The sequence below is a fragment of the Lycorma delicatula genome, chromosome 7 (genome assembly GCF_047948215.1).
Source record: "Lycorma delicatula isolate Av1 chromosome 7, ASM4794821v1, whole genome shotgun sequence".
NCBI classification, from domain to species: Eukaryota; Metazoa; Arthropoda; class Insecta; order Hemiptera; family Fulgoridae; genus Lycorma; species Lycorma delicatula.
The window spans coordinates 77438053-77464226 of NC_134461.1; the positions used below are offsets into that span (position 1 = coordinate 77438053).

General features: G+C 29.8%; 1 protein-coding gene across 5 annotated transcripts in view; it reads left to right on the plus strand.

Moving 5' to 3' along the window:
- brm (ATP-dependent helicase brm) overlaps window positions 1-26174 on the plus strand; it is a 143243-nt gene that overhangs the window by 95659 nt on the left and 21410 nt on the right. For 3 of the 5 annotated variants that reach the window (XR_012757274.1, XM_075372239.1, XM_075372238.1), the window contains exons 19-26: window positions 1684-1872; window positions 2096-2426; window positions 3830-4060; window positions 5565-5753; window positions 9816-9926; window positions 10854-11092; window positions 14167-14293; window positions 21145-21322. Coding sequence is in view for 4 of the 5 variants with exons in the window: in XM_075372239.1 (XP_075228354.1) it covers window positions 1684-1872; window positions 2096-2426; window positions 3830-4060; window positions 5565-5753; window positions 9816-9926; window positions 10854-11092; window positions 14167-14293; window positions 21145-21322 (1595 nt within the window). In the remaining variant the exon portion in view is untranslated. Of the gene's footprint in view, window positions 1-1683; window positions 1873-2095; window positions 2427-3829; window positions 4061-5564; window positions 5754-9815; window positions 9927-10853; window positions 11093-14166; window positions 14294-21144; window positions 21323-21719; window positions 21842-26174 lie in introns of those variants that run through there. The other 2 variants (XM_075372242.1, XM_075372241.1) reach the window with 2 other exon arrangements.

A 26174-nucleotide genomic window follows, 5' to 3' on the forward strand; every position in this document is an offset into this window, starting at 1 on the left:
ATTTCTTTAATGTCTCACAATAAGTTTCAGTGTTCGTTGTCATGCCTCTTTCTATGAAATCAACCAAGATCATACTTTTACGGTCTCAAAAAACCGATGCAGTCAGCTTTTTTGAAGAAAATGTTTGATGAGCTTTTACAGGTTTTTGAGGTAAATGCCCCACTGCATTGATTAAACTTTTGATTCCATGTTAAAATTTTACTCGTCTCATTACCTGTTACGATGTGATCAAGGAATTCATCCCTTTTGTTATGGTAACTGTGAAGGAAGGTTAGTCCTAACCCTATCCTCTTTTGTGTGTGTTAATAAGAAAGAAGCTTAAGTGCCTAGCAAGCACAAAGTTTGTAGAAGCCTAACCTTTCAATTATGATTTTATGCAGCACTGTTCACAATATGTGAGGAAAGAATTTTGATAATTGTGTTATCATGAATCGATAACTTTCTTGAATTTTCACATCGACACTTGCAAAAGTACATATGTGACACTTGAAAGTCGATCAAATTCAATTTCTCCTCACAAACCAAAGTGAGGAGTAAAGTGGTTTTACTTTGTTTTCTTTTTTTTTTTACTAGCCAGATATACTCTGTAGTATATCATGCCAAACTTATAGAAATGCCTATGTCATCCAACCCCATAATTGAAACCTTCATTCAGTTCATCACTTAAACTGGCTGTCTAATTTAAACAGAGAAAGCAATTCTTGATAACTAATGACTAAATTTTTGTAAATTTTCACGAGGCCCTTGTATTCAGACAAGATTATTTTTTTGTGCATAATCTTACTGTATATGTTATAAATATCTTTCATAAGTAATTTTTGTTACTATTATTGTTTGATAATTCTATTTCTTGGTGTTTGTTATGAATGATTTTTCAGCTGCTTTAAATTAAATTACTTTGATCTTAGTTTTCCTTCTCTTTTGTTCATTATACATGAATAATAAATAAAAGTTAATGATTAATAAGAAAATCAGTGGGTGTTACTACATATTATACAACTGACACATCTATAAGGATATAAAAAAATTCCTTTTTCAGTTTTTCTAATTTTTTTTTGTGTGGATATAGAAATAAAAATAGAACTCTTAAGATGTGTTTTAGATTTTTCAGTAATTGATCTCTCTGGATGATAATATAGCATGATAACAGAAAAAGGTAGGTCTGAGAAAGTGTCCCATACAATTGAAGGAATAATATTGATGTAATATACATCCTGAATTCAGAACCTTTAAGGAATTTGAACCCTTTTGAATAGTTTGATCCCTTGAGAACAACCAGTAATTTATTTTTCCGAACAGTACTGTATTTGGATACTTAATGAACAACAGTCAATAACTGTTTGCTGTGTCAGGCATGACAATCTAGTGCTAATCTGTGTTTATTTTTATTGATTGATATCCATTTAGTTTTAGCAAACCAAATTTGTGCCAAAGAATAAAAAAACCCTTCTTCTGCTTTAAGAATTATCTCTGTAGGACACTAGTTATAACTGTTCTTAATTAATGGTTAGCTTTTTACATATATAATATTTATAAACGTATACAATAAAAAATATGCAGACTTACATTTTGAAGAATATATGAAATTTTATTTTATATTTTAATTTATGTAATTAATATGTTTTAAATTAATTTGTTTTTAATGTACTGTAATTATTATTATTTTGCACTGTTTTGTTTTAGACATATGCAAAGTAAAGGTGTACTTCTGACTGATGGATCTGAAAAAGGTAAACAAGGCAAGGGTGGTGCTAAAGCATTAATGAATACTATTGTTCAATTGAGGAAACTTTGCAATCATCCATTTATGTTTCAACATATTGAAGAAAAATACTGTGATCATATCGGAAGCCAAAATGGTGTTGTTTCTGGGTAAGTCACGATTTTTGGAATATGAAAAAAATTAAACCTAAAGCATTATTAAGTTTGTTCGTGTAATTAAATTCAAATGTTTTAGAATTATTCATAGAATAAGGATTTCATATTTTCATTTATATATATATATATATATATATGTAAATGAGATCTTTTAGTACTCTATTGTGTATGATGAAATAATATGAAAGAATTTATGGTAGTTTGTTTCACTTTTCAGGCCAGATTTATATCGAGTGTCTGGTAAGTTTGAGTTGTTAGATCGAATTCTGCCTAAATTAAAAGCAACAAATCATCGAGTTTTGTTGTTCTGTCAGATGACACAATTAATGACTATCATGGAAGATTATCTTAGTTGGCGGGGCTTTTCATACCTTAGACTAGATGGTACAACTAAAGCCGAAGATCGTGGTGATCTATTAAAGAAATTCAATAGTCCTGATAGTGATTATTTTATTTTCTTGCTTAGTACTCGTGCTGGTGGTTTAGGTCTTAACTTACAAGCTGCTGATACTGTCATCATTTTTGATTCAGATTGGAATCCTCATCAGGTAATGATCAATTGTTTATTAATTAATAAATTGTATTTATTAATAATTATTCCTAATTTAAACATTAGTTAATTTAGTCTGTATTAATACGATGTAACAAAGTGATGTGTACTATTGAAAATAAAATCTTATTGTAAACTACGTAATTAAAATCATTTAATTGTTCTTCCATAAATTTTATATAATTAAATGATGAAGTCTCAGAAGTGAATTTACAAGATATATTTAGTATATAATATTTGATGTAATGATTAAATAGTCAAATATTTAAAAGTTATAAATGAACATCTTCAGCATCTCCCAGTTACATTGTATTTTCATATGTATATAAACAAAAACTTCTGTCACATTATGTGTATATTTTCCAGGAATAGATTAATTACTAGTTAACCCTAAATTTTTAAAAACATTCAAATTTTGGCTTCAATAACTCTTGATGGGGCTGGTGATAAAAACCTCAAATTTGCACAACTTGCAGTGTTTTTGTAGAAATTTTTGGCAAACATTTTTTTTTAAGAATTTATTTTTATTTTTATAAACACTACCGAAGAAAAAATAAATTGAAGCAGAATTTTAATTCTTCAATGAAATAGCCTGTTTTTGTAGCAATGATATTTATTATTTAGTGTGGTTAACCAACAGCTGTGATATTTCTTCTGATAATTCTCTTGGAATTGTGTGAGAATGACCTGTCACTGTAGTTAGTTCAATTGGTGTCAACTTTCTCAGGACTTTCTAGATTGGTATCCACACTTTGTTTTGAAACAATGTATATGGTCAGCTGGGTGGAAAAAATGAACCTGCACATTGTCATTTTCAAGGCTACTATTTACCACTTTTGAAAATTTTTACATTTTTGAAAAATACTTTTGAAACAGTTAATACAAAGAGACTTTTCATGAACTAGATTTAAATTTGGAAAAATGTGTTCTTTAAGAGCTTGCTCTAATTTTATTTGCCTTAAGTTTTTCTTAACTGTTTTTTTATGAGTTCTCAAAGGGTCACAACAGAACTGTCCATACAGGTGACTGAATTTTGACAAAAAAATTTTTTCATGAAATTTACAAGCATTAGTGACATCTGAATTAACACATAAAAAAATAACCACCACAGGTAAACTGCTTAATAAAAATAAATAAATAAATAGTTTTAAGGTCCTGAGACATATAGGAAATAAGTGGGTAAGTTTCAATTTTTTTTGAATTTGTCAAGCAACCAGCTTATGTTTTTTGGGACACTTCAAATGGATTTACCCATCTAAGAGTCCTGTACCATATTGCACTTATAGTTTAAGATTGCTACAGTTAATATTCATTCTCATAAAATTTTTAGATTGTTGACTATTATGTATTGATATAGAGTAAATATTTCTTCTAAAGTTTTTTTTATTTTTTCTATTTAAGGATCTTCAAGCACAAGACAGAGCTCACCGAATTGGACAGCAGAATGAGGTTCGAGTGTTACGTTTAATGACAGTTAACTCTGTTGAAGAACGTATCTTAGCTGCTGCTCGTTATAAATTAAATATGGATGAAAAAGTTATTCAAGCTGGTATGTTTGATCAAAAATCTACTGGATCTGAACGACAACAATTCCTCCAAACTATTTTACATCAGGATGATGCTGATGATGAGGTATTTAATATTAAAGTTAAAAAATTGCATCCTTAGGCATGTTACAATTTTTACTGGCCAGGTACCTGTAAATTTATATCCCCAAAGACATTTTTGAGAAATTGTTAGCTGCATATTTGTTCTTACAAAGAAATTAATCTGAAATTAAATATTTATGTGACCAACATTTTTATCCATTAAGAGGTAAGATAGAAAAAGCAAATTTCCTTTATCTGACATATATTTACTGAAGACATGTCTAAAACAAAATATATTCTATATTATACACCATTTTAAAATAATTCATTTCATTTTGTCTCTATATGAATTTTCCAAGTAGTTACAGTATTTTAAAATTGAGTTTATTAATTCTTCCTAACTAGACCTGTTGAACAGCGCCAAGTATGGCTAATCATAGTAACACCCATATACATTAGTAATTGGTACTGCAAAATTATATATTAGCATTCCATTTTGCTAAGTAATGGGTATTATCAAAAAAAAAAAATATTTTTTTTTTAAAGAAGCAAGTTCCAAATAACTATATAGTCATATAAAGACAATCTCAGTGTCCTTTGTATGAACTTGTTTTTAAGAACAAACTTCCTGTCCTTTTTGTAGTGAATGGCCTAACTTACAGCCTTCATGGATGTTAAAGCTCAGCATACTCATTTCTATGCTTAGACTTGAAACAACTGACTTTGTATGCCATTTGTAAGGATATTATTTCATCAAGGTGACTGCTGTCATTACTGCATGGCATAAAATAAAACTTTTTGTGAAGATGTAGAATTTTTTTAATTTTCTCTTAGGTAAATGAAGATTTTATTATTTAAAACGATAGGTTTAAATAACTATTTCAGTTGATTGTGGGTTTGTGATTGATCAGGCAGGTTGCAAGTTTGGTCTGCCTCAACAAACAATCATACTTATGTATATTTGTATATTTATTGCCTAATCATTTTAAAAATTATGTTATTTTCACAATTTTTTCCATTTAAAATTGTTTATATTTCTCAGCAATACATTTTACTAACATTTGCAATTTGTGGGGATTCATTTACAATTCCTTACTGTTGTTTACTATTCTTTAAGCATTTTTATTTTGTCCTGATTTATTATATCTTGCAGCTCTCCTGCAAATATTTGTATATATTTTCAGTAATTAACTTTATTTAGTACAGAATGCTGTCCCTCATATTTTCAGGTGAAAATTTGTCTGTTGTCTTTAAAAAAAGGTGTTTATTGGTAGGTAAAATGAATCCAATGTAAATAAAATTAAGTGTAGTATTTTCTACAATGTAAATATTACTCTGAAACTATCTCCGCTTATTATTAAAGTATCTCTTCTTAAAGATTTGTAAAATTAATTTCTTTATAGTAAGCGATGTATAACAATAAGTATGCTTACTTACTTTTAGAAAAATATAAAATTTCAGAAGTAAAAATTTAAAGTAATAAGAATTAATTTTAAGATTTATTTTCTTTATTCTTAATTGTATTTGTGTTATATTTTTATTGATAGGAAGAAAATGAAGTACCTGATGATGAGACTGTTAATCAAATGATTGCACGAAGTGAGAGCGAGTTTGAAACATTCCAACGTATGGACTTAGAACGTAGAAGAGAAGAAGCAAAACTTGGACCTAGTCGTAAATCTCGACTCATTGAAGAGGCTGAGTTACCTGATTGGCTTGTAAAGGATGATGATGAAGTAAGTTCTAGAATGTAGTTATATTTTTAAGAATTTTTTCAGTGGTGAGTTTGTAAAATATATCATCCACAAAAAAAAAAACAGTTTACTGATTTACCTCAAGTGTATTATATTTATATAAAAATATTTAATACTCTTTTAACACTAATCTAATGTTGCCAACCTAGCAATGTGCTTCAACAGTAACTTCAGACACTGGCGGTTATATTCTTCAATACTGAATTAAATTATACTGCACCATATTTATACCTGTGAGTAGACATGATAGTTTATAGGGTATCTGATATGCTTCAATATTTTTTATATTCAAACTAACATAAATTCAATATATTCCCTCTGTGTTGATGGATGACTTTTATATATTTACTTATGTATCAGGTGATTTAACTTTATTCAGCAAGAAGAACCTCAGCTTCAGAAAGCTCAATTTAACGTGTTAGTATGGATAGAATGCAGTCTTGACAATTCAAAAAGAGCCATCACCTCCAAATTGTACAAATACCAAGGTTCACTGAGAATAGACAAAATAAACTCTGAAGTTATCGTTAGAATTTAAGATTTAGGAAAATAAAATTCGCCACAAATTAACCATAAGTGAAAAACATGCTCAGATTGCTTCAAAGCCTTCCAATCTGTGAAGAAAAATTGCTCAATACATTAATTAAAAAAAATAATTGTTTTTTTTCTGTAAAATAAGATTAATATCTGATCATTATCAATTTAATTATAATCTAAATGGATACTTAATGTATGATTAGCCTGGTTTCTATAACAAATGTAATTGTGTTTTTTTTCAATGAAAAAATGAAGGTTTTAAAAAAATTAATTTTGAATTACTCAAAGTAAATTCAATAATTTTGTGTATTAAGAATCTGCAAGATTCCACCATGATTGCAACAGCAACAGCATGATTGCTTATTTCTGTTTATAGATCACTATCTGCAGTTGTGGATACATTCCTTAACATGGTTTTAATCGGGATATGAACATCCATTTAAATGGGAACAAACAAATTTTATGAATATTTCGGTATACTATTTTATCAAATGGTTTCAAGTTGTATATAAATAAACCCACAAGGGTACCGAATCATGCATCAATCATATATTCTTTAAGAATACTAATAATTTTTATTCTTGAAATATTATCGGATCAATTCTTAAGAGTAAGATCTCTGAACATTTTTGCACTGCCCTCCACCTTGGAATAGAAAATAAGGTAAATAACAGTACTTAAGAGCAGTATTTAATAAAGAATTGGAGAATGTTGTTGGGTTTTGCACATATGTTGATAATACGATAAATTCTTTTTTGATTAAACTGACCAATCACATAAAAAGTGAAACATGTAAAAACAACACAAATACAGACTTTTAAAAAACTGGATAACTATCTACTTAATCACATCAATAAAAAAAGCCATGATAAATTATACAAAACTCTCTTCAAACAACCTTTCAATGCCACTTTAAAAGCTAAATATAAAAACAGAAATCTTTTATTCAAACTAATTAAAAAATGTAAACACAATTGTTGTAAAAGTAAAATTTTACAAGCTAAAGGAAACTGTAAAAAGGCATGGGACTATATAAACCAACTGTTAAATATTAAAAAAACAATTATTTCAAAAATAGACCCTGAATTTTTAAATGACCTACTAAGTAAGTACACCAATGTTCAAGTAGGTAAGGAATTTGCGGAAAAGTTTTTAAATGCAAATGTCTGCTATGCAGGATGCAGGACAGTGATCAACCAGATGCAAATATAGCAACTCGTGGGTTTTTTTTCTGTTTACAACAAATGTAAGTGAAATTATCAATATAATTAATTACACTTCTCAAAAATTCAGCTCCTAGTGTATTGATGGTTTTAAAAACAAACTTGAAAGGAAATTTTTCCATATACAGTTAGGCCTGTTAAAGAATTAACAAATAAATGTTTTTTTGTAGGGTGCTATCCAATTAAATTTAAAATCGCTAATATTATCCCACTTTTCAAGTCGGGAGATTGTATATTCTCACAAATTACCATCCAATAAGCTTGTTAAATGGAAAAGTTAAATGAATAACTTGTGGGAAAAATTTTCAAATCTTGAGTCACAAAATATTTAAGTAAACTTAACATAATTCATGCAAATCAATATGGATCTCAACCAAAGAAAAGCACCCAAGATGGTTACTGCATAAGGAAAATAAAATACATACTTAAATTATCATGTATAAATTATTTACAAGTTACCTAAAAAACAGATCGTCAATACTTAGAATTGATAACAATACCAGCATAAAGCTCTTGACTAAATATGGCCTACCACAGGGATCAGTCTTATCCTCTCCCTATCGTATTCTTATTGTACATAAATAACTTAATAAAACTAAAAATAAAAAACTATGATATAGTATCTTTTGCTGATGACACTCCCTTGATTTTCACAGGCTCATGGGATGAGGTTATAAGGTCAGCTGAAGAAAGTGTGTTAAAGCTTGGTTTGATGAATCACCTACCAAGTTTAAATATTTAAAAAAGTGTGTTTATGATCTTTTCTGCAAATCACAGTAGTCAGCTTCCTAACCTTTCTTTTTCCTGTTTAGCTTCCAGTAATTACCGTTCAGATAAATACTTTAGAGGATGAATGAGAATGATATGTATGAGTGTAAATGAAGTGTATTCTTGTACAGCCTCAGTTCGACCATTCCTGAGATGTGTGATTAATTGAAACCTAACCACCAAAGAACACCGGTATCCACAATCTAGTATTCAAGCCTCCTCCTAACCTAAATAATTTAACCATGCACTTAGTAAATTGCAAAAGGCCAATTTTTGCTCCATATCTGTGTCCCAAACTAGAAAAAGTAATCAAATAAAATATCTTTGCATCTGGATAGACCCACACTTTAAATAGGACACACACATTAAGAATATGTGCAAAAGAATTAAACAATTAATCTTTAAATTCTATCAAATAAGTAAACTAACAAATAATAGTATCATTAGACTTGTATATTTTGCATATGCCCAATGAATATTATAGTATATGTGCATTCATTTGGTAAGGCAAAAACGTACGCTTCAGTAAAGCATATGTGCTTCATAAACGCTTAATAAAAGCAGCTTTAAATAGGCCCAGACTTTACCCTGCAGCTCACCTATTCTGGGAATTTAACGTGTAACAATAAAACAGCTCTATGTCAAAAGCATTGTTTTATATATTAACTAAAATGTAAATCTCTTTAATATCAATGATTCATCATATACTCTGAGACTACCTATTATCACTTTTATAATACCCAGAAATGTGACCTATTGGTCTGCAGAAGCCATTTCATGTATATTTCTGTTAAACTAATAAATCTTATTCCGGCTAAATTTATTATATACAGAAGGGTGAAAAACAAACTCCTTAAAGAAATGAGAGATGAGTGGATAATGACAAATAATGTGTATGAATCTCTATTCTAAACATGTTTTTACCATCCTCTATCTAAATGATGCAAAGTTAGTTTTTATGTCATCTTCATATTCTTGTACCTTCTTGTTATTACTAAATCTAGAATACTGAATTTTAATGCATGGTGTGGGTGTTAATTTGTTATAATTTTCTAGGATAATAAGTTTTAATTTTAACTTGTCTCTCTCTTTAACAGTTGAGTTTTTGTTTGTAAGACCTTTTATTTACTACTATTTATTTAAAAAAATTGTTTAATTATATTATTTTTAGAAATATTATATAAAGTGGCTCATACCTGCACACAGGTTATCCTTTACAGGTATTATGTTAACAGTTGAGTTTTTGTTTGTAAGACCTTTTATTTACTACTATTTATTTTAAAAAATTGTTTAATTATATTATTTTTAGAAATATTATATAAAGTGGCTCATACCTGCACACAGGTTATCCTTTACAGGTATTATGTTTCCTAACTATACTGTAATTCTTTTTTGTCATATTTTCTACAATGGAAATAAACGGTTTTATTTTATTCATATCAGGTATTGAGTTCGCAAATATTTGTAAAGTATGTGTTTTATTTCAACATTATTAAATTAAGTAATTTTTTAATAGGTTGAAAGATGGACTTATGAGGAAGAAGCTGAAGCTCAGATGGGTCGTGGATCAAGACAGCGTAAAGAAGTTGATTATAGTGATAGTTTGACTGAGAAGGAATGGTTAAAGGTATTCATAATATAATTAAAATTCTAATTTACTTAGAAAAATTTAAGCAAGAAATTCCTCATTTTATATTATTATTAAGTTCATAATTTGTCCCTCAGTCTACAAGATTCAACATATACTTCAGCGTTGTATGATTGCAATCTACATGAAATGCAAAACACAGATATGTCAAATTACCTTATCAGATTTAAATTTTATCCCTGATCATTATTTTTTAGTAATAGTTATATCACTTTGAATTGCTGCAATGAACAGTTAGTTTTGTGGAATTGATAAAAAAATTATTTTACAGGAAGCAGTCGTCAGTTGAAAATCGATCTAAGCTTGTGGCCTTTATGATAACTAGTTCTTGCCAGAATGATAGATCTGATGGAACAAATTTGCTAAAGTTTCTATTCCATTCAGTAACAGTTTACTTGTTCCATTCAGTAAAAAATATTTCAGATGTTAGAATATTATGTAACTGACCTTTCCATCCTTATTTTTAAAAAAAAATTTAAATGTAATAGGCTACCAATTTTTTTTTATCAGCTGAAATTAATTAGACATCATTGTAGCTTTCTTTTGCTGTTAACAGAAATTAATGAAACTGATTAACATTTTGGGATAAGAAGATATTACAAAAGTAAATTTAATAATCTGGTGATGATTAGCTACCTTGGATATAAATACATTGAAGTTAAGGTTTATTTGAAAAAAAAAATTACAATTGATCTCTACATCTTGCTAAGATTCACTTTTAGGCTGTATTTTTACTGGTATCAGAGAGAGCATCTGGCTGTAAAATTCCTGCTTGCTATTTTTTGTAAAACTAGAGTGATAAAAAAGAAAAAAATGCATGTATATTATTAATAAACAGAATTATGAGATCATATTTAATGTATTTTTAAAAACCATGATTGCATAATTTTCCTGTTTTAATTCTAGGCAATTGATGACGGTATTGAAGATTATGAAGAAGAAGAGGAAGAAGAAGTTAAAATAGTTAAGAAAACAAGAAAGAGGCGCAGAAAAGGTGGTGATGATGATGATGATGAACCAATTATTGGTATTGGTGTTAAAAAAAGGAGAGGAGCTGGTTTAGATAGAAGTAGCAGTTCTGGTGATGCCAAATTGCGCAAACAAATGAAAAAACTGATGAATGTTGTGATAAAATATACCGACAGGTATGTACTTTAATTATTTATTTAGTGTTCATAATGAATATCCTTGAAAATAGTTATGACAAAAAGGATTAGCTAACATTTTTGATTTTAGAAAAAGATTGTAAAAAAAAAATTCTGTTGTTGGTCTCTATTCATGTTTTTTACAGGCTTAGCAAGATTTGTATAATTTTTTATACTACAGCTTCTTTGTATTACGATGGATTTGTGTAAAAAAAGAAATGTCAGTTTTATATACTGAATGCTCTTAGGAACTTAAATCTCTCCTCAGCTATTTGTTTATTACTCCCAGTTTACACCATCACACCTTACAACTTGGATTTATCTAGCAATTCATTTTTATTTAACAAGGTGCATTTTTGTGATTGTTACTTCGTATTGCCATTACTTCTTATTCTGCAAGTTCTGCTCAGAAAATAGCAGAACTCTATTTTTTTAATCTTTGTAATTTATTTTACAGATTATTGATTTTTATCCCCTTAAAAGTACTCCCCTCTCCTATTTACACACTTTTCCCAGCGCTTGTTTCCACTTCACACAGCAGTCCTGCATAGCTTCATTTGAAATGGCCTTTAAAGTCATCAATAGTCTCAGAATGGCGTCCTTTCTTCATTGATTTTAATTTCAGAAATAAGAAAAATTGCAAGGAGCCAGGTCTGGTAAGTATGGTGGCTGAGAGAGAATAGTCATCTGATTTTGGGCACAGAGCTGATGAACTGGCAAAGCTGAATGTGCAGGCACATTGTCATGGTGAAGGAACCATGAGTTGTCTCACCATAACTCTGGTCTCTTTTTGCAGGTTTTTTCACGTAACCATTGTAAAACGCTTTGATAACAGCATGGTTCACTGTTTCACTTTGAGGCAAGAATTCGAAATGCACAATTCCATTAAAATTGAAAAAAAACAGAGAGCATTAGTTTGACATTAGATCGAGACTAACATGCTTTCTTGGGGTGTAGAGATCCTTTTCCAATCCATTGTGATGATTGAACTTTTGTCTTGATGTCATAGCTGTAAACCCAGTTTTTGTCTCCCATTGTGATCCTTTGCATGAGTGTTTCATTGCCATGCAAAACTTCAAGAAGTTGCCGACATCCATTTGATGTTTCTGCTGTTCGGTCATCGAACGAGGAATAAACTTTGCTGCAACTCGATGCATGTTCAATTTTTCAGTCAAAATGTCATGGCAAGATCCAATTAGATGGTAACTTCTGCAAGTTCTCTGACAGTTAATTGGTGATTTGCATGCTCCAGATCGTTAATTTTCTGAATGTGGGTGTCATCAGTTGAAGTCGAAGAAACCCTTCCTGGTCAAGGGGCTTCTTCATTTGACTGATGACCACTTTTAGATTGTGAAAACCATTTATAACATTGCATACAAGCCAGAGAATCATCTCTGTAAGCTTGTTTCAAAAGTTGGAATGTTTCTGTGAAATTTTTTTCCAGTTTCACACAAAATTTTATGTTGTATCTTTCATCCTGAAAATTGCACATTATAAATTGCTACTAATACTTAGACAACAACAAACAACAAGCTCAAATAACAATAACATGGAAACTAAATGAGTTATCAACAATCCAAGAGCATGTGGTTACAGAGGAGGTTATGTGGAACCCAATGCTATCAACTGCACATTACTAAATATCTCTGTTGGTGTGTAATTAAAAGTGTTTGGTTATTTTTTAAACAGACCTCATATTCATATGCATTTTAAAAGCAATCCATTAATGAGAAAATAATCCTGAGTACTAAACTATACCTTGTTTTCCTTTAGAATTACTGGTTTTTCTTTTATTTGTACAGTAATGGGCTCATACTTTATTGGGTATTCAGCCATAAAACGTTTATGAAGTCCCTGCAGTGAAAACATAAAAAAAAAACAAAAGAAAATGCTCTCTTTTTTTTTTTAAAGCAAAAAAAGATATTTTGTGGTTAAATATTCAAAAATTATAGTTTATCATAAGTTGTTTAAGAACTTGAATGTTCAAAGTGGAAGAATTGAGTTATCAGTTAGTGAGTTATAGTATTGCTCATTTATCCTGCCTAGTATGTATATTATAAAAGTATGTTTATATAATAGTTTCATAATTTGTTAGTTTAAATTAATAAGTTATATTAGTTTAACCCTCTCTGAATGGCTGGTTGCAATATACTTCCACTCCTATCATCTTCATGATGCTGTAAATATTTTATGACATACATATTTTTGTTGTTTTATCCCATAATATTTAGGTATTTCTAAACTGCAAATGAATAATTACCAAATATGTAATATTTATTAAAAAATATGTTTGTATATGTGGGTAATATGTACTTAAGTTCCAATGCATCCAGTTTATTGGAACTGTTCCACTTTCAACCTATAATTAGATTTTTCCTTCCTTCACATTAATATGATGATGACATTGTTTGAATTATTTCTAAAGTGTCTGAAGAAAGGTTGTTTCTTCTAACTGCTGTAACTCATGAAAATCCTTGCACTTTAAGGCTGAAACTTTGTTAATACATTCAGAAAATATTCAGAGTATCTTCTCCAAAAGGAATTTTGTATAAATTAATCAGATTTATATGACAATGCTTGTAAAGTAAATTGTTCTTTAAAACTAGGCCTCAGTGTTATTTATGGAGAATAAACGTAGTAGTATGTATAGCATGCAAGATAGTGATCATTAGCAAGATGTGGATGACAAATTTTTCCAATGTTATAAAAATGAGATTATTTACACTTATCTGTAATCCAAACTGTTTGGGAATAAAGATGGTTTGGATTTTCAAAACATATTAAAAATAGTGTGATTGTGTTACTTTCGGTCAGAGGACTGAGACACTAGAACCAAGTCATATAGCTGTTTATGTTTTGTTAATTATCTTTCCTACTTCTTTTTTTGTTTCTTTGAGTTATACAGTATTCTTCTTAATGTAATTGTTTGAGTTATAATTTGCAAAGAATTGTAAAAATTAATTATAGATGCATCTGTAACATATTAAGCAATGTGAAGGAACTGCTTTTCTTTATATTATTTTTTGATGACTTATTTTCAAATTACTTCATTCCATATTTTACACTTGTTGCAGTGATGCTAGAGTTCTTAGCGAGCCATTTATGAAATTACCATCACGTCGTGAACTTCCTGATTATTATGATGTAATCAAGAAACCATTGGACATTAAGAAAATATTAGCAAGAATTGATGAAAATAAGGTTTGTTATATATATTTTTGAATATAAAATATATGAGGAAAATGAAAATATAATAATAGGCTATTTTGTTCTTGATACAGTGTAATCATTAGGTTTTTTTTTTTGTCTTCAGTCATTTGACTGGTTTGATGCAGCTCTCCAAGATTCCTTATCTAGTGCTAGTCGTTTCATTTCAGTATACCCTCTACATCCTACATCCCCAACAATTTGTTTTACATACTCCAAACGTGGCCTGCCTACACAATTTTTCCCTTCTACCTGTCCTTCCAATATTAAAGCGACTATTCCAGGATGCCTTAGTATGTGGCCTATAAGTCTGTCTCTTCTTTTAACTATATTTTTCCAAATGCTTCTTTCTTCATCTATTTGCCGCAATACCTCTTCATTTGTCACTTTATCCACCCATCTGATTTTTAACATTCTCCTATAGCACCACATTTCAAAAGCTTCTAATCTTTTCTTCTCAGATACTCCGATTGTCCAAGTTTCACTTCCATATAAAGCGACACTCCAAACATACACTTTCAAAAATCTTTTCCTGAGATTTAAATTAATTTTTGATGTAAACAAATTATATTTCTTACTGAAGGCTCGTTTAGCTTGTGCTATTCGGCATTTTATATCGCTCCTGCTTCGTCCATCTTTAGTAATTTTACTTCCCAAATAACAAAATTCTTCTACCTCCATAATCTTTTCTCCTCCTATTTTCACATTCAGTGGTCCATCTTTGTTATTTCTACTACATTTCATTACTTTTGTTTTGTTCTTGTTTAATCATTAGGTATCAACTAAAATTTTTGAGCTGGACTATGCTTTTAATATACTTATAATTATTAAAATTTTTTTTTCTCTTTATTATATTCATATATATAAAGAAATTGACATCTATTACTTGAAGTTCAATAATAAACAAAGTAGTCTAAAGATTATTACTATAAATGATAAATTAATGTCATAGCAGATATTTTATTCAAGAAAATTGTTCCATTGAAAATCTGTTAAAATTGGCCAATAGCATTTAAAAGCTTTTTACATATGGAACTCGATTTTATTTTGAATGGTACATGTGATTAAATGGTTTGTATGGATAATGACCAATGTCATTAATGTTACATATTTTATGTAAGTTGTTGGTCAAATAATTGATAGTATTGGTGAATTTGATTCTGAAGTTCCATTTTCAAGTTATATGAATCAGTAATGATATAGCTTGAGATATTATATGTTTCTAATGAAAAACCCACTCTATAACTGGCAGGTAAACCCATCAAAAATTTTGAGTCAGAAACATGAAAACTGATGATATCCCAATCTTGTAGGTTTAAAGTGCACTTGATTTAAAATTAACTGCCTCTGCAAGTCGTTGATTAAGAATTGTGTCAGGTAAACAGTACCAATTATACTTTTTTTTCTTTATTAATTTTGATGATGCTACTTAGCAAAAACTTACTCTCCGCTTACTTGAAAAAATATTTTGTTATTTATAATCTATTCAAAATATTACAGATCTGTTCAAGAAATATTTTAATATTGAAGGAAAGTTATAACATGGGAAATTTTAGCCAACAAAATGTTAGCATGCAGTACTCTTAAAAAAAAGTGTTTTAATTGTCCCACCAGTTTCTGGAATAATGTGTGCCTCAACATGCATCATTAAGTGATAATTACTAGTTAATTGTAACTCCATATTTGGGTACAAAATCCTTTTAAATTTAAGCAGCTAGCAGTTTGTATTTTTTAAAAATGTTTCACACTGAACATTGCTCCTCAGTTATGAATGTCTTACAGCATTCATTTATTTAGAAAATGTTCTCAGTAATGTTTCATTATTTTAGTATTTTATTTTAGATACTTCATTACCTATTTTGCAATTGTGTTTTAAAACATATAGTAATATAAGAATTCTAAAATTACTTTACTTTCTTAATTTAAAATAATACTGCATATTGTTTACCATTACATTTTTCTGTAACATGTTTTTTTAACTGACTTTTGTTAATATAATTTATTAAATATTTTTTTAATAATTAAAAATAGATATTTTGTAATCAATCATGTATAAATCACATTAATAATGGTGTTAAAAAGAGAATTAATTTTTTTTAATCTGTGAATAATTTCCTTAATCTCCAGTCTAATCTTCTTTGTTATTTTGATTACTTTATACTGTACTAAATTTTAATATAAAAGAAAATAACTGCATTGAGAGATACTACTAAGTTACAGGAAAAATTGTACTTGTCAAAAGACTTCATAAGCATTAGTATAAGGAAAATTTGCTTAAAAGTACAAAGTATCCATAGTGCTTTACCTTTAAGAAGTTATTAATAAATTTTTTTTAAGAAGTTCGTTTTAATTTTTATACTGAATAACTTTTGTATACGTACAAAAATTCTAAAAGAAAATGGTTTACACTTCCAGCAGAAAATATAATGGCCACATTAGAAAGATTGTATTAATGGTTGATTTTTGAGGTCGACACTCACAATTAGTGTAATTTTAAAATAAGAAAAGAGTTTATAGTATTTATAAACATTTTTGTAGTAAATAATTACTGGGCTTAAATTTTACTAGTAGCATATTTTGGAAAAATATAACTTCATTTATTATTTTGGAAATAAGTTAGTGTTTTTTCTTTGAAAAATTTTTGTTGAAAATACTTTATTATGCAAGAATTATTTATTCATATTTACAAAAGTAGATTATTAAAAATTTCTATGCAAAATTAGATTATTTTTGCAAATATTTTCAAAAAAAATGTCATTCAAATTATTTTGGCAAAGAGTTACAAAGATAGACAACAGCTGATTATGCTGAAGTCATCTTTTTCTTAGAAGTCTATTATAAGTGTTTTATTTTTTAAAACTTTTATCATAAACCTTTTGCAAGTGTGTGGATCAAGATCTTTATCAAACTTATGAGTACAGCTTTAAAAAAAGATGATCAGAATAAGTAATTCATAAGTGATTAACAGTTTCCTGCTTTGAAAGATAATTTCTATTAAAGCAACAGAAAAGATTGTATTATGTCAAAAGATTTCCTAAGCATTGTTACTAGAAATGTTTGCATAAAAATACAAACTATCCATAATTTTCTACCTTTGTAGAGAAATTATGAAATTGTTTAGGAACTTCATTTTAAATTTTATATTGAATAATTTTTATGTACATACAAAAATTCTAAAGCTAAATACTCGTAACAAAATTTGAGAAAAAAAAGTTGTATTAGCTGCACTAAATTTTTAAAAATTTCTTCATGAAAGCTGTCACAAATTAAAATCATATGGACTTCAGTTTTTTTCTTTGAAATATTTTACTTTTTATTTATAAGAAAAATTAAAACTTTTTTTTTTAACTAAAGAAAGGTGGAATCCAAACAGAATATTAGGATGAAATATATTTTTCCATTTGGACATAGAATCAAACTGAAGTACATCAAAATATGATAATAGTTTTGGATCCTTTCTCATTCATTCAGACAATTTCATGTTCATTTGTATTGATTTTTTGGTTACCTGTTTGTAAGTAATTAGATTTTCTTAATTTGATTTTTGTAATAGGAGTGTGTATGTACACATACACACATATATGTATGTATGTATATCTGCACTTTCCGGCTGTTAATTTGTATTAGTGCCCTGCTTTTGTCATGTTTACTTAATTAAATCTGCTGTAAACTTTATATAATACAGAAATATAATTAATTAATATAGGGTAATTTTATTGAATCCACCTATTACACCAGACAGTAGGGTATGATAAACTAATAGTTTATTCTGTCTGATTTAGATGTAATATTTTTACAACTTATATAAACAAATTACAACATAGAATACTTCTGCATATTAGTAAAATAAATGAAAGAGCTTTTGCAGTTGTATAGTCAAGAACAAGAAATGGTTAATTGAAAAATGAATAAGATGTATTAAATGATTGCCTCATCATTGTTGCCTCTGCGATTCATGTTGCTTATAACTATACTGTAAATAAATAAATGTAATACACTATAACGATTGCTGTTAATTACATAAGGAAGTAACAAAATGATATTAATGTCTTAAAAACAGTTAAGTTTATTGTGAGATGCTGGTATTATAAATGCCAGAGTTGCACTAAATTATTAAGTACAAATCCACCTTACCAGCAGTTAATTTTGAACTTTTCAAGATCTTTCAGTCCTTTGACCATTCTCAAGAGATTAAAATATCATAATAAAATAAAGTTAAAAAATTAAAATATTAAGCAGTCATGACTGATTGCTAGTTATCAGTATTCATTTGAGAAATTGTACTAAATTATTGCAATGTTTTTCATACGTCTACCCTCATGGTCTCAAAAGAGTAAATCGTTTTGCCACAACAAATATTTAAAAAAATTTAACTATAAAAGTTTAAACATGTATTTTTAACTATTATTATTTTTAATAAAATGTAATTTTTCATATGTTATAAAATGTTTACTACCTCTTGTAGGGTACAAAGTATGAGGTTAAAATCCAGGTCATAGCATTTATAGATTCAACTAGATATAGACTCCCTAATGCATTGTAAATAACTATGTAGTTTATATATGGCATAAAAAGTAGTTTGTAATGCAAAGGTCTTGTTACATCATATAGGAAGATACATAAAAATAAATTTTTATGATAATTATAGTTAAAGCAATTTTGACATATAGACCGACTACAGTTATCTTAACATAAATAATAAATTTTAATCGTTTTTATTGATAAATTAATTTTGTATTATCGCAGATAACTTTTAATTTTTTCCCAATACTTTTTCTACTACTTTAATTAACAGAACAACGTGCTCTTCTTGCTAGTAGTGATACATTTTTCCAGCATGTCAAATGTTGATCTTTAAAAAATGACGTCTTACTACAACATCCCCAGTTCATTACTGTAAATTTTTGCATGTTTGTTCTGGCATGCTGTAAGGCCTTGATATAATTTAAGTTAGTGTTTATCATTACAGAATAATTACCAGAATTATTATTCTGTTAATTATTATCATATTTACTATTTAGTTATAATTATAAGCATAAAGAAGTAATAGAAAATATTATTAAATGTCAAGTAGCATGTTCCAGCACAATTAACATGTACTGCACAATATTGTGCTTGTACATGTCCCAACAGCCAGCTAACAACTAAAAAAAACTGATGATAAATCAGCTGAAAATGTGTTTTACAACATTTGTAATCTTAGCAGACATCTAATTTTTTTTAAATTTCAGGAACAAACTATTTTCAAATATTTATTAAAAAAATTTCAAAGCAATTTACAAGGAAATGTCTGTTCCCATATTTGGCCTGCTAACTTCTTTTGTTTTTATATTTATATTGTGTTTATTAACTCCTTTTTTAACCTCTGATGGTGATATTTGATAATGCTTTAACACAAATATTTAACATTTCTTTATACATAGTGATTCCAAACTGCACAGCAATCTCTCTGGAGATGATTCCCAGCCAAAAATAAGAAAAAAAGGTGTTATAAATATATATAGATCAGAAAATAGTTAGAAAGTTTCAGCTCGCAAAACATTTAGCCCTGCTTTCTGCTCCCTCTGAGAAATCAAATCATACTAGAATTGGTAGGTACAAATTGAGGGGTAAGATGCTTCCTTATGATTTTTTATCTAAGAAATCGAATAAAAGTGGTTCCAGATCTCTATCCCGCTTATGTTTTAAGAAAAATGGGATAAACATGAAAATATTTTATCAGAAAATACACTTTTTTAGGTTTGGAATAAAATAACTTTGTAATTTACCAATAGATAAATAAGAATTTCTATTAATTTTGTAGAGAATTTAATTCTGAGAAAATTGATGTAAATATTGTCTGTTAAAATTAAACACAATTTTGAGAAGTTCAACTTTAATCAGAAACAAAACACACAAACTGATTTGGAAAAGTGATATGACATTAAACAGAACAATTTATATCAATGTTTGAATAACATAATGTAAATGAAAACAGATAGAAAACTTATAACATAAAAAAATAAGTAAAAAATAAAAATCTAAAAATTCTCTACATAATAAAATTAATTTTCTCTACAAAGTAAGTTATTTTATTCCAAACCTAAAAAAGTATGTGTGTTAGCCAAAACTCGAGAATGAACAGTTTTCTGACCTACATTTACATGAACTTTTTTTTCTTATTTTTGGCTACGGAATCACCTCTCAAGAGATTGCTGTGCAATTTGGAATGTCCTGTATGCTTTTTGGAGATAATGGATTGTGAATTCAGCTTTACTGAATAAGCATTTTCAAATTATGCTGTTTTTGCAACTTCAAAAAAGGTGTTCAATTTTCAAAATCACAAGTTCAGCATTATTCAGCATTAGTACATTTAGAATAAATCTATGTTTAGCTGCAGCGATTGTTGGCAAATTTTGTTGCAAGTCTGTACACTTCTTGGCAGGAAGTGCCTCAAAAATTAAATTAGAAAAAAGCCAATTTATAGGGAAAGTTCTTTTATTATAGTTTATTACATTGATTTAATGGTAATTTTATATTGAATTTTTACCATTTGTACGATATAATTTATATGATTATAGTCTAGATTAAAAGAAATGTTCCAGTGATACGGTAAATTACATTACTATTTAGTACATCAATTTACATTATACATGCGTTACATAACAGTGAAATTTTGTTCCTTTGTGATTTACACAAGCTCTTATAGAATATAATCTTTTAAAAATATAATCTTTTTGAGCTATGATTGTAAAATAGTGTATTAAACCAGAATGCTTTTTCTCAAGTAGTTTTCCTTGCACTAGATTATATTATCATTGTTATTTTATTCCATTGGCTCAGTAGATGTTTATATATCATTTCAGTACCTGGACTTTGATGATCTAGAACGTGATTTCATGCAACTTTGTAAGAATGCTCAGCTTTATAATGAAGAAGCGTCACTAATACATGAGGATTCAATTGTTTTGCAGTCAGTTTTCACTAATGCTCGTCAACGACTTGAACAAGAAGGTGAATCTGATGATGATGATAATACTAAAGGTGAGTCACTCACCTATTAATTTTAAGTTAAATAATGTGTTATTACAGTAGAATGTTAATAATAATTTGGTATACATTTATCTTTGGCCTGATTGCTTGTTCATGTTTGACAATTAAAAATTTATTTAAATATTCTGAATTATTTTAATTCTCCAAGAATTTTTGTTTCCCTTAGAACTGCCCTTAGAAATATTTCATATTTTTTACCTATACTAGGTATACTTTTAACCTTATTAAATAAACATAGAATATAAAGAAAAGTAGAAAACCTTGTCAGCACCCATTATAATTATATAATTTGTTTATCTGGTTTCTATCTACATTGAAAGGGGATTTGACCAACAAATGCATTCAGTTTTTTGTTTTGATTGTGTTACTAAATGTTGAATCTTTCCAGATTGTAAAATTGATGATTCTGTGGAACTGATTATGATGAAAGCAAAAATAAAAGAGTGTGATTCTAAGCTCAGAATCACTGTTTATTACCTGGCTTCGTACTTCAGTTAACTTTCTTTTGAGACTCATACCAAATTAACAAATTTATAAAATTTATTCACTATAACATTTTCAACAAAGTGTTAGAGTTTGGAAATAGAATCATTGTTTAAACAGTAAAGTTTTTTTGTATATATATATTTTTTTTTACCTTCAAATTGTTATTTTCCTTTGGTGATCCAGGAATGATTTTTGTAGTTTTTTTTAAAAATAAGACATACATTTAGCTATCATACATAAACACAAATAGCTACAGCTGTATTAAGTATTTATATGTATTATTTTAAATAAAATGTTTAAAAAAATTACTTAATATTTTCCAATGTTCTCGGATGTATGATGTTGATGAAACTATTTTACTGTTTTTTAGTTTTAAATAAACTGATATCCTTTATGTATTCATATGTAAAGGATACTTTAATGTGTTACTTGATGTCAGTTTTTTTTATAGGATAAAAATATTCTGATTGGTTGTTACAAATAATTATTGTACTTGGTTTCTTGTATGTGCTGGTTTTCCATACTTTTTAATCATTGAATGATTGAGTTCAAGTTTCACTAAAATTCTACTGTAATAAGATATTATTTATTGTAAGTAATCATTTTACAGTTCTGTATAAATTATTTACAGTACTGCAATAATTATTATTTACAAACTAGTTTTAAGAAATTGTTTCACATTACAGTACAATATTTACAAGTTTCTTTTTTAAATTTTTTCTCATATTAAGTTACTGAATTAGTAATATTCTGAGCTTGAAATTGATATTTTGAACATTAAGTAGTAAATTAGTGTATGAGTAAATATGGGTAAAGAAAAACTATGAATGATTCAAATCATTCTATTCCACAAATGACTAAGAGTCATTTTAAAAATTTCTTGCTATAAAGATTCATGTTCTAGTTTCTTTTTTTCAAGCTTTAAGTATCCAGCTTGATTTTTTTTCTTTTTCCAAATTTTATATTCATGTCCCAGGTTCTTCTACATAGATTTAGTTCAAACATTTTATGTTCATAATTCTAAAAATTTGTCTATTAAATAACAAGACTATGATTCTATCTTGTTAGAGAAACTAGTGAGAGCTGATTGTGAGTACTTTAGCATAGTCATTGGATTAGTTTGAACATTCATGCAAACTTCAACAACTGGTCATTCAGTTGATTGAAAAAAGGTTTCATCCTTCATTAGGACATTGCACCTGCTCACACAACACTTTAGTTTTGGGCCAACACACATTATTGCATTGGAACACCCTACGTATTCGCCAGATTTGGCATCACGTGACTATTTCCTTTTCTCTACAGTGAAATCTGTACTTAATAGAAAACATTAAATCAGTTTATGAGAAAGAAGAAAACTGCTGCTGATGTATTAAATGGCTGACAGGAACTGACCTGGTTCATGCCTTAACCTAGTGGAAAACAAAACTGCATGTGTGCTTAAGTGCTGGCAGGGTTCATATTGAACCCACCAGTTGATCTGGTGGTGAACTCGTTATCGCAAATTAGCTGATTTCAAAGTAGAGTACTAAGGTTCAAATCCTAGTAAAAACAGTTAATTTTATACGGGTTGAATAATAAATTGTGGATACCAGTATCCACTATTTGTGGTTGGGTTTCAATTACACACATCTCAGGAACAGTCGACCTGAAACTGTATAAGATCATACTTCATTTACATTCATACACATCATCCTCTGAAGTAATACGGTGGTTCCAGAGGCTAAACAGAAAAAGAAAGAAAGGGATCATATTAAAGGTGAACAAACATTAAAATTATAATTCATAGAAGGTATGTTCCTAGTCGAGTTAGAGGTTCTGGTGAGTACGGACTTGTTTTTGGTAATGATCGGGGCTTTTTCTTGTGTTTATTGGTTCCGTGGTTGAATTATCTAATTTGGATGTTACACATCGGTTGGTGGAATTTATCTGGAGTATTTTTTTTTTAAAAGAAGATTGATTCTCTTCTGGAGAAACCAGCTGTAGCTCCTCTTGAGCCTATGACTTCCAGCCGGGAAGACACGGAGGTTGTACCTGGCCAGGCTGTTGCTGGCGCACCACACGTGCTGACATTGATAAAGGGCTTACCCCTGAGACCAACAGTAGAGACTAGGAAAGATGCGAAGAGGATCAATACGAGGCAATCCTCTACTGAGGAGGAAAATTTCCCTCTCTACCAACTTAAGGGATGTTGTCAGATGGCTCGAGCAGCTGGCAGGGAATTTAAAAAGAACATGGATAAGAATGTCAAATGTAGTATTAAAGAGCTGGAAGGGAATCTTGGAGTTGCTGTCAAGGACTTCCCATTAAAACCTATCACAGCTAGGAACAGGGATAGAGTGTGATAACCAGAAACGTCACAAGGTGGGTGTGTTTCCCTATGGGGTTGGGATGGTGTTAAGGACTTAAAGTGGTTGGTTCCCTTTCCACTACACTGCAGAGGAACAAGACTTGTCAATCAAGACGGCCATCTAGACTGTTGTTGCTACAAGGTGTCCCATTCTGGATGGCTTGGAAAATGGAGTCCCAGCCGAGGACATGGCAGAATTGGTTAAGAAAAATGGCCAGTGAAGGCATTCTGAAATACATACACCAGGGAGCCAGAAAGGAAGTACTGTGCGGCGAACATCATTGCAGTCATTGATATTAGTAAGATAGATGAAGATAAGAAGATAAGCTTCTTGAAGCACTCCAGGTGGGCAGTGTATTTACGGCCACTATGGAGACTAAACTTGCAGGGTGGGGATCAAGTAGCAGGCTAGAATAAGAAATGCATTCCACATATGTTAGAGAATTCTTGTGATGGCAGCGACTTTTCCCAGGTGTTGCTTGATGTCTTCAGTAAAATAAGAAGAAATAATGATGGAAAAATAGGACCAATGCGGATGGAAATTTAAGGCAAGGGTGTGCTGCCTACACTTGTAAAATATTAGAGTGTGAAGGGAGGATGACTGGGCATAATTATTATACCACCATACTGAGCAGTAGATCCCTCTCATTCTGGCGGAGCGAGTCTCAAGATCAGCTTACTCATTAAACAGAGACACTAGTATTGAGACTACATAGGCTGATCTCCTGAAATCTTCAGGACCGGGTGTACGATCTGTGATAAAGCAGAAATATTCTCCATTCAAAAATTAGGGGAATGAATGGAGATCAAAGTAAAAGAGGATAAAAACAAAGCTGGAACTGCTTTAAAAGAAGTATTGGTATACATGAGGACTAAAACAACGGCACTCTGCATTCGGGATCTTGAATGCGACATAAGAACAGAAGACATAGGTAAAAAAACTTGGAGAGATTGCTGGTCCGGACTTGCCAGAAAATGTGTGGTACACCATCAGAACAAGCTGTGGTGACACTAAGATGCAGATTCCCTGCAGCATTGGTTGCCACCATTGTGCAGAAGGGCCATTATGAATCAGCATGATCTTGTGTCGCATTGAAACAACAAAGCAACCCCTGCAGTGCTTCAGATGTTTTGAGACTGCTACGGCGACGACGATCTGGAGCATGTTTTAATTGTGGAGGCAAGGGCCACAGGGAGGCGTCCATATGTCTGTCCTGTGGCATTGAGGGGCACTGCACAGGCTCTACAGCATGTCCTAGAGGAGCTGGAAAGGAATTGTCGCTCATGACCAGTTGAGGACCGTCCATAGTAAAGAACAAAAATGAAGATTATACAATTTAACTTGAATCATGCAGCACTGGCACATGACTTATTGGCCAGATATGCCTCGGAGATGGGCCCAGACATTGTGCTCGTCTCCAGGCCGTATGTAATCACTCCTGACTGGGGTGGCATCTGGACATGCAGGTTTTACCCATCAGAGAAGTTTGTCTAGGAAGAACTTAGGGTGAAAGTCAAAAGATCTACCTTTACTTTTGCTATATATCGCCAAATATTCCAATCGAGACGTTGAGAAAGAGTTGGCTGATATGGGGAAGGATCTCCTCTTACATTACCCAGGATATTTCAATGCATGGTCCGTGCATTGGGGATGTGTTAGGACTGATATTCATGAAAGAACATTAATGGAAACCGCTGTGACACTGGACCTTATCTGTCTGAATACTGGAGATGTTTTTACATTCAGGCGGGGTGCAACAGGATCTATTGTTGACATAATGTTTGTGACTTCAGAGCTGGCCACGTGTATTGGTAATTGGCAGGTGTGGGAGGGATTCTCTGGTATTTTAGTGACCATCAGCGGGTCATAATGACAATAATGGCGGAATAATCTGGTGGAGAAGGCCTTCCAACATTCATTGGTTGGAGCATAACCAATTTTACATAGATGCTTGACCTCAGAAGAGTAAGCAAAGGTGAAGGCATCTCATTTAGTGGACTCAATTG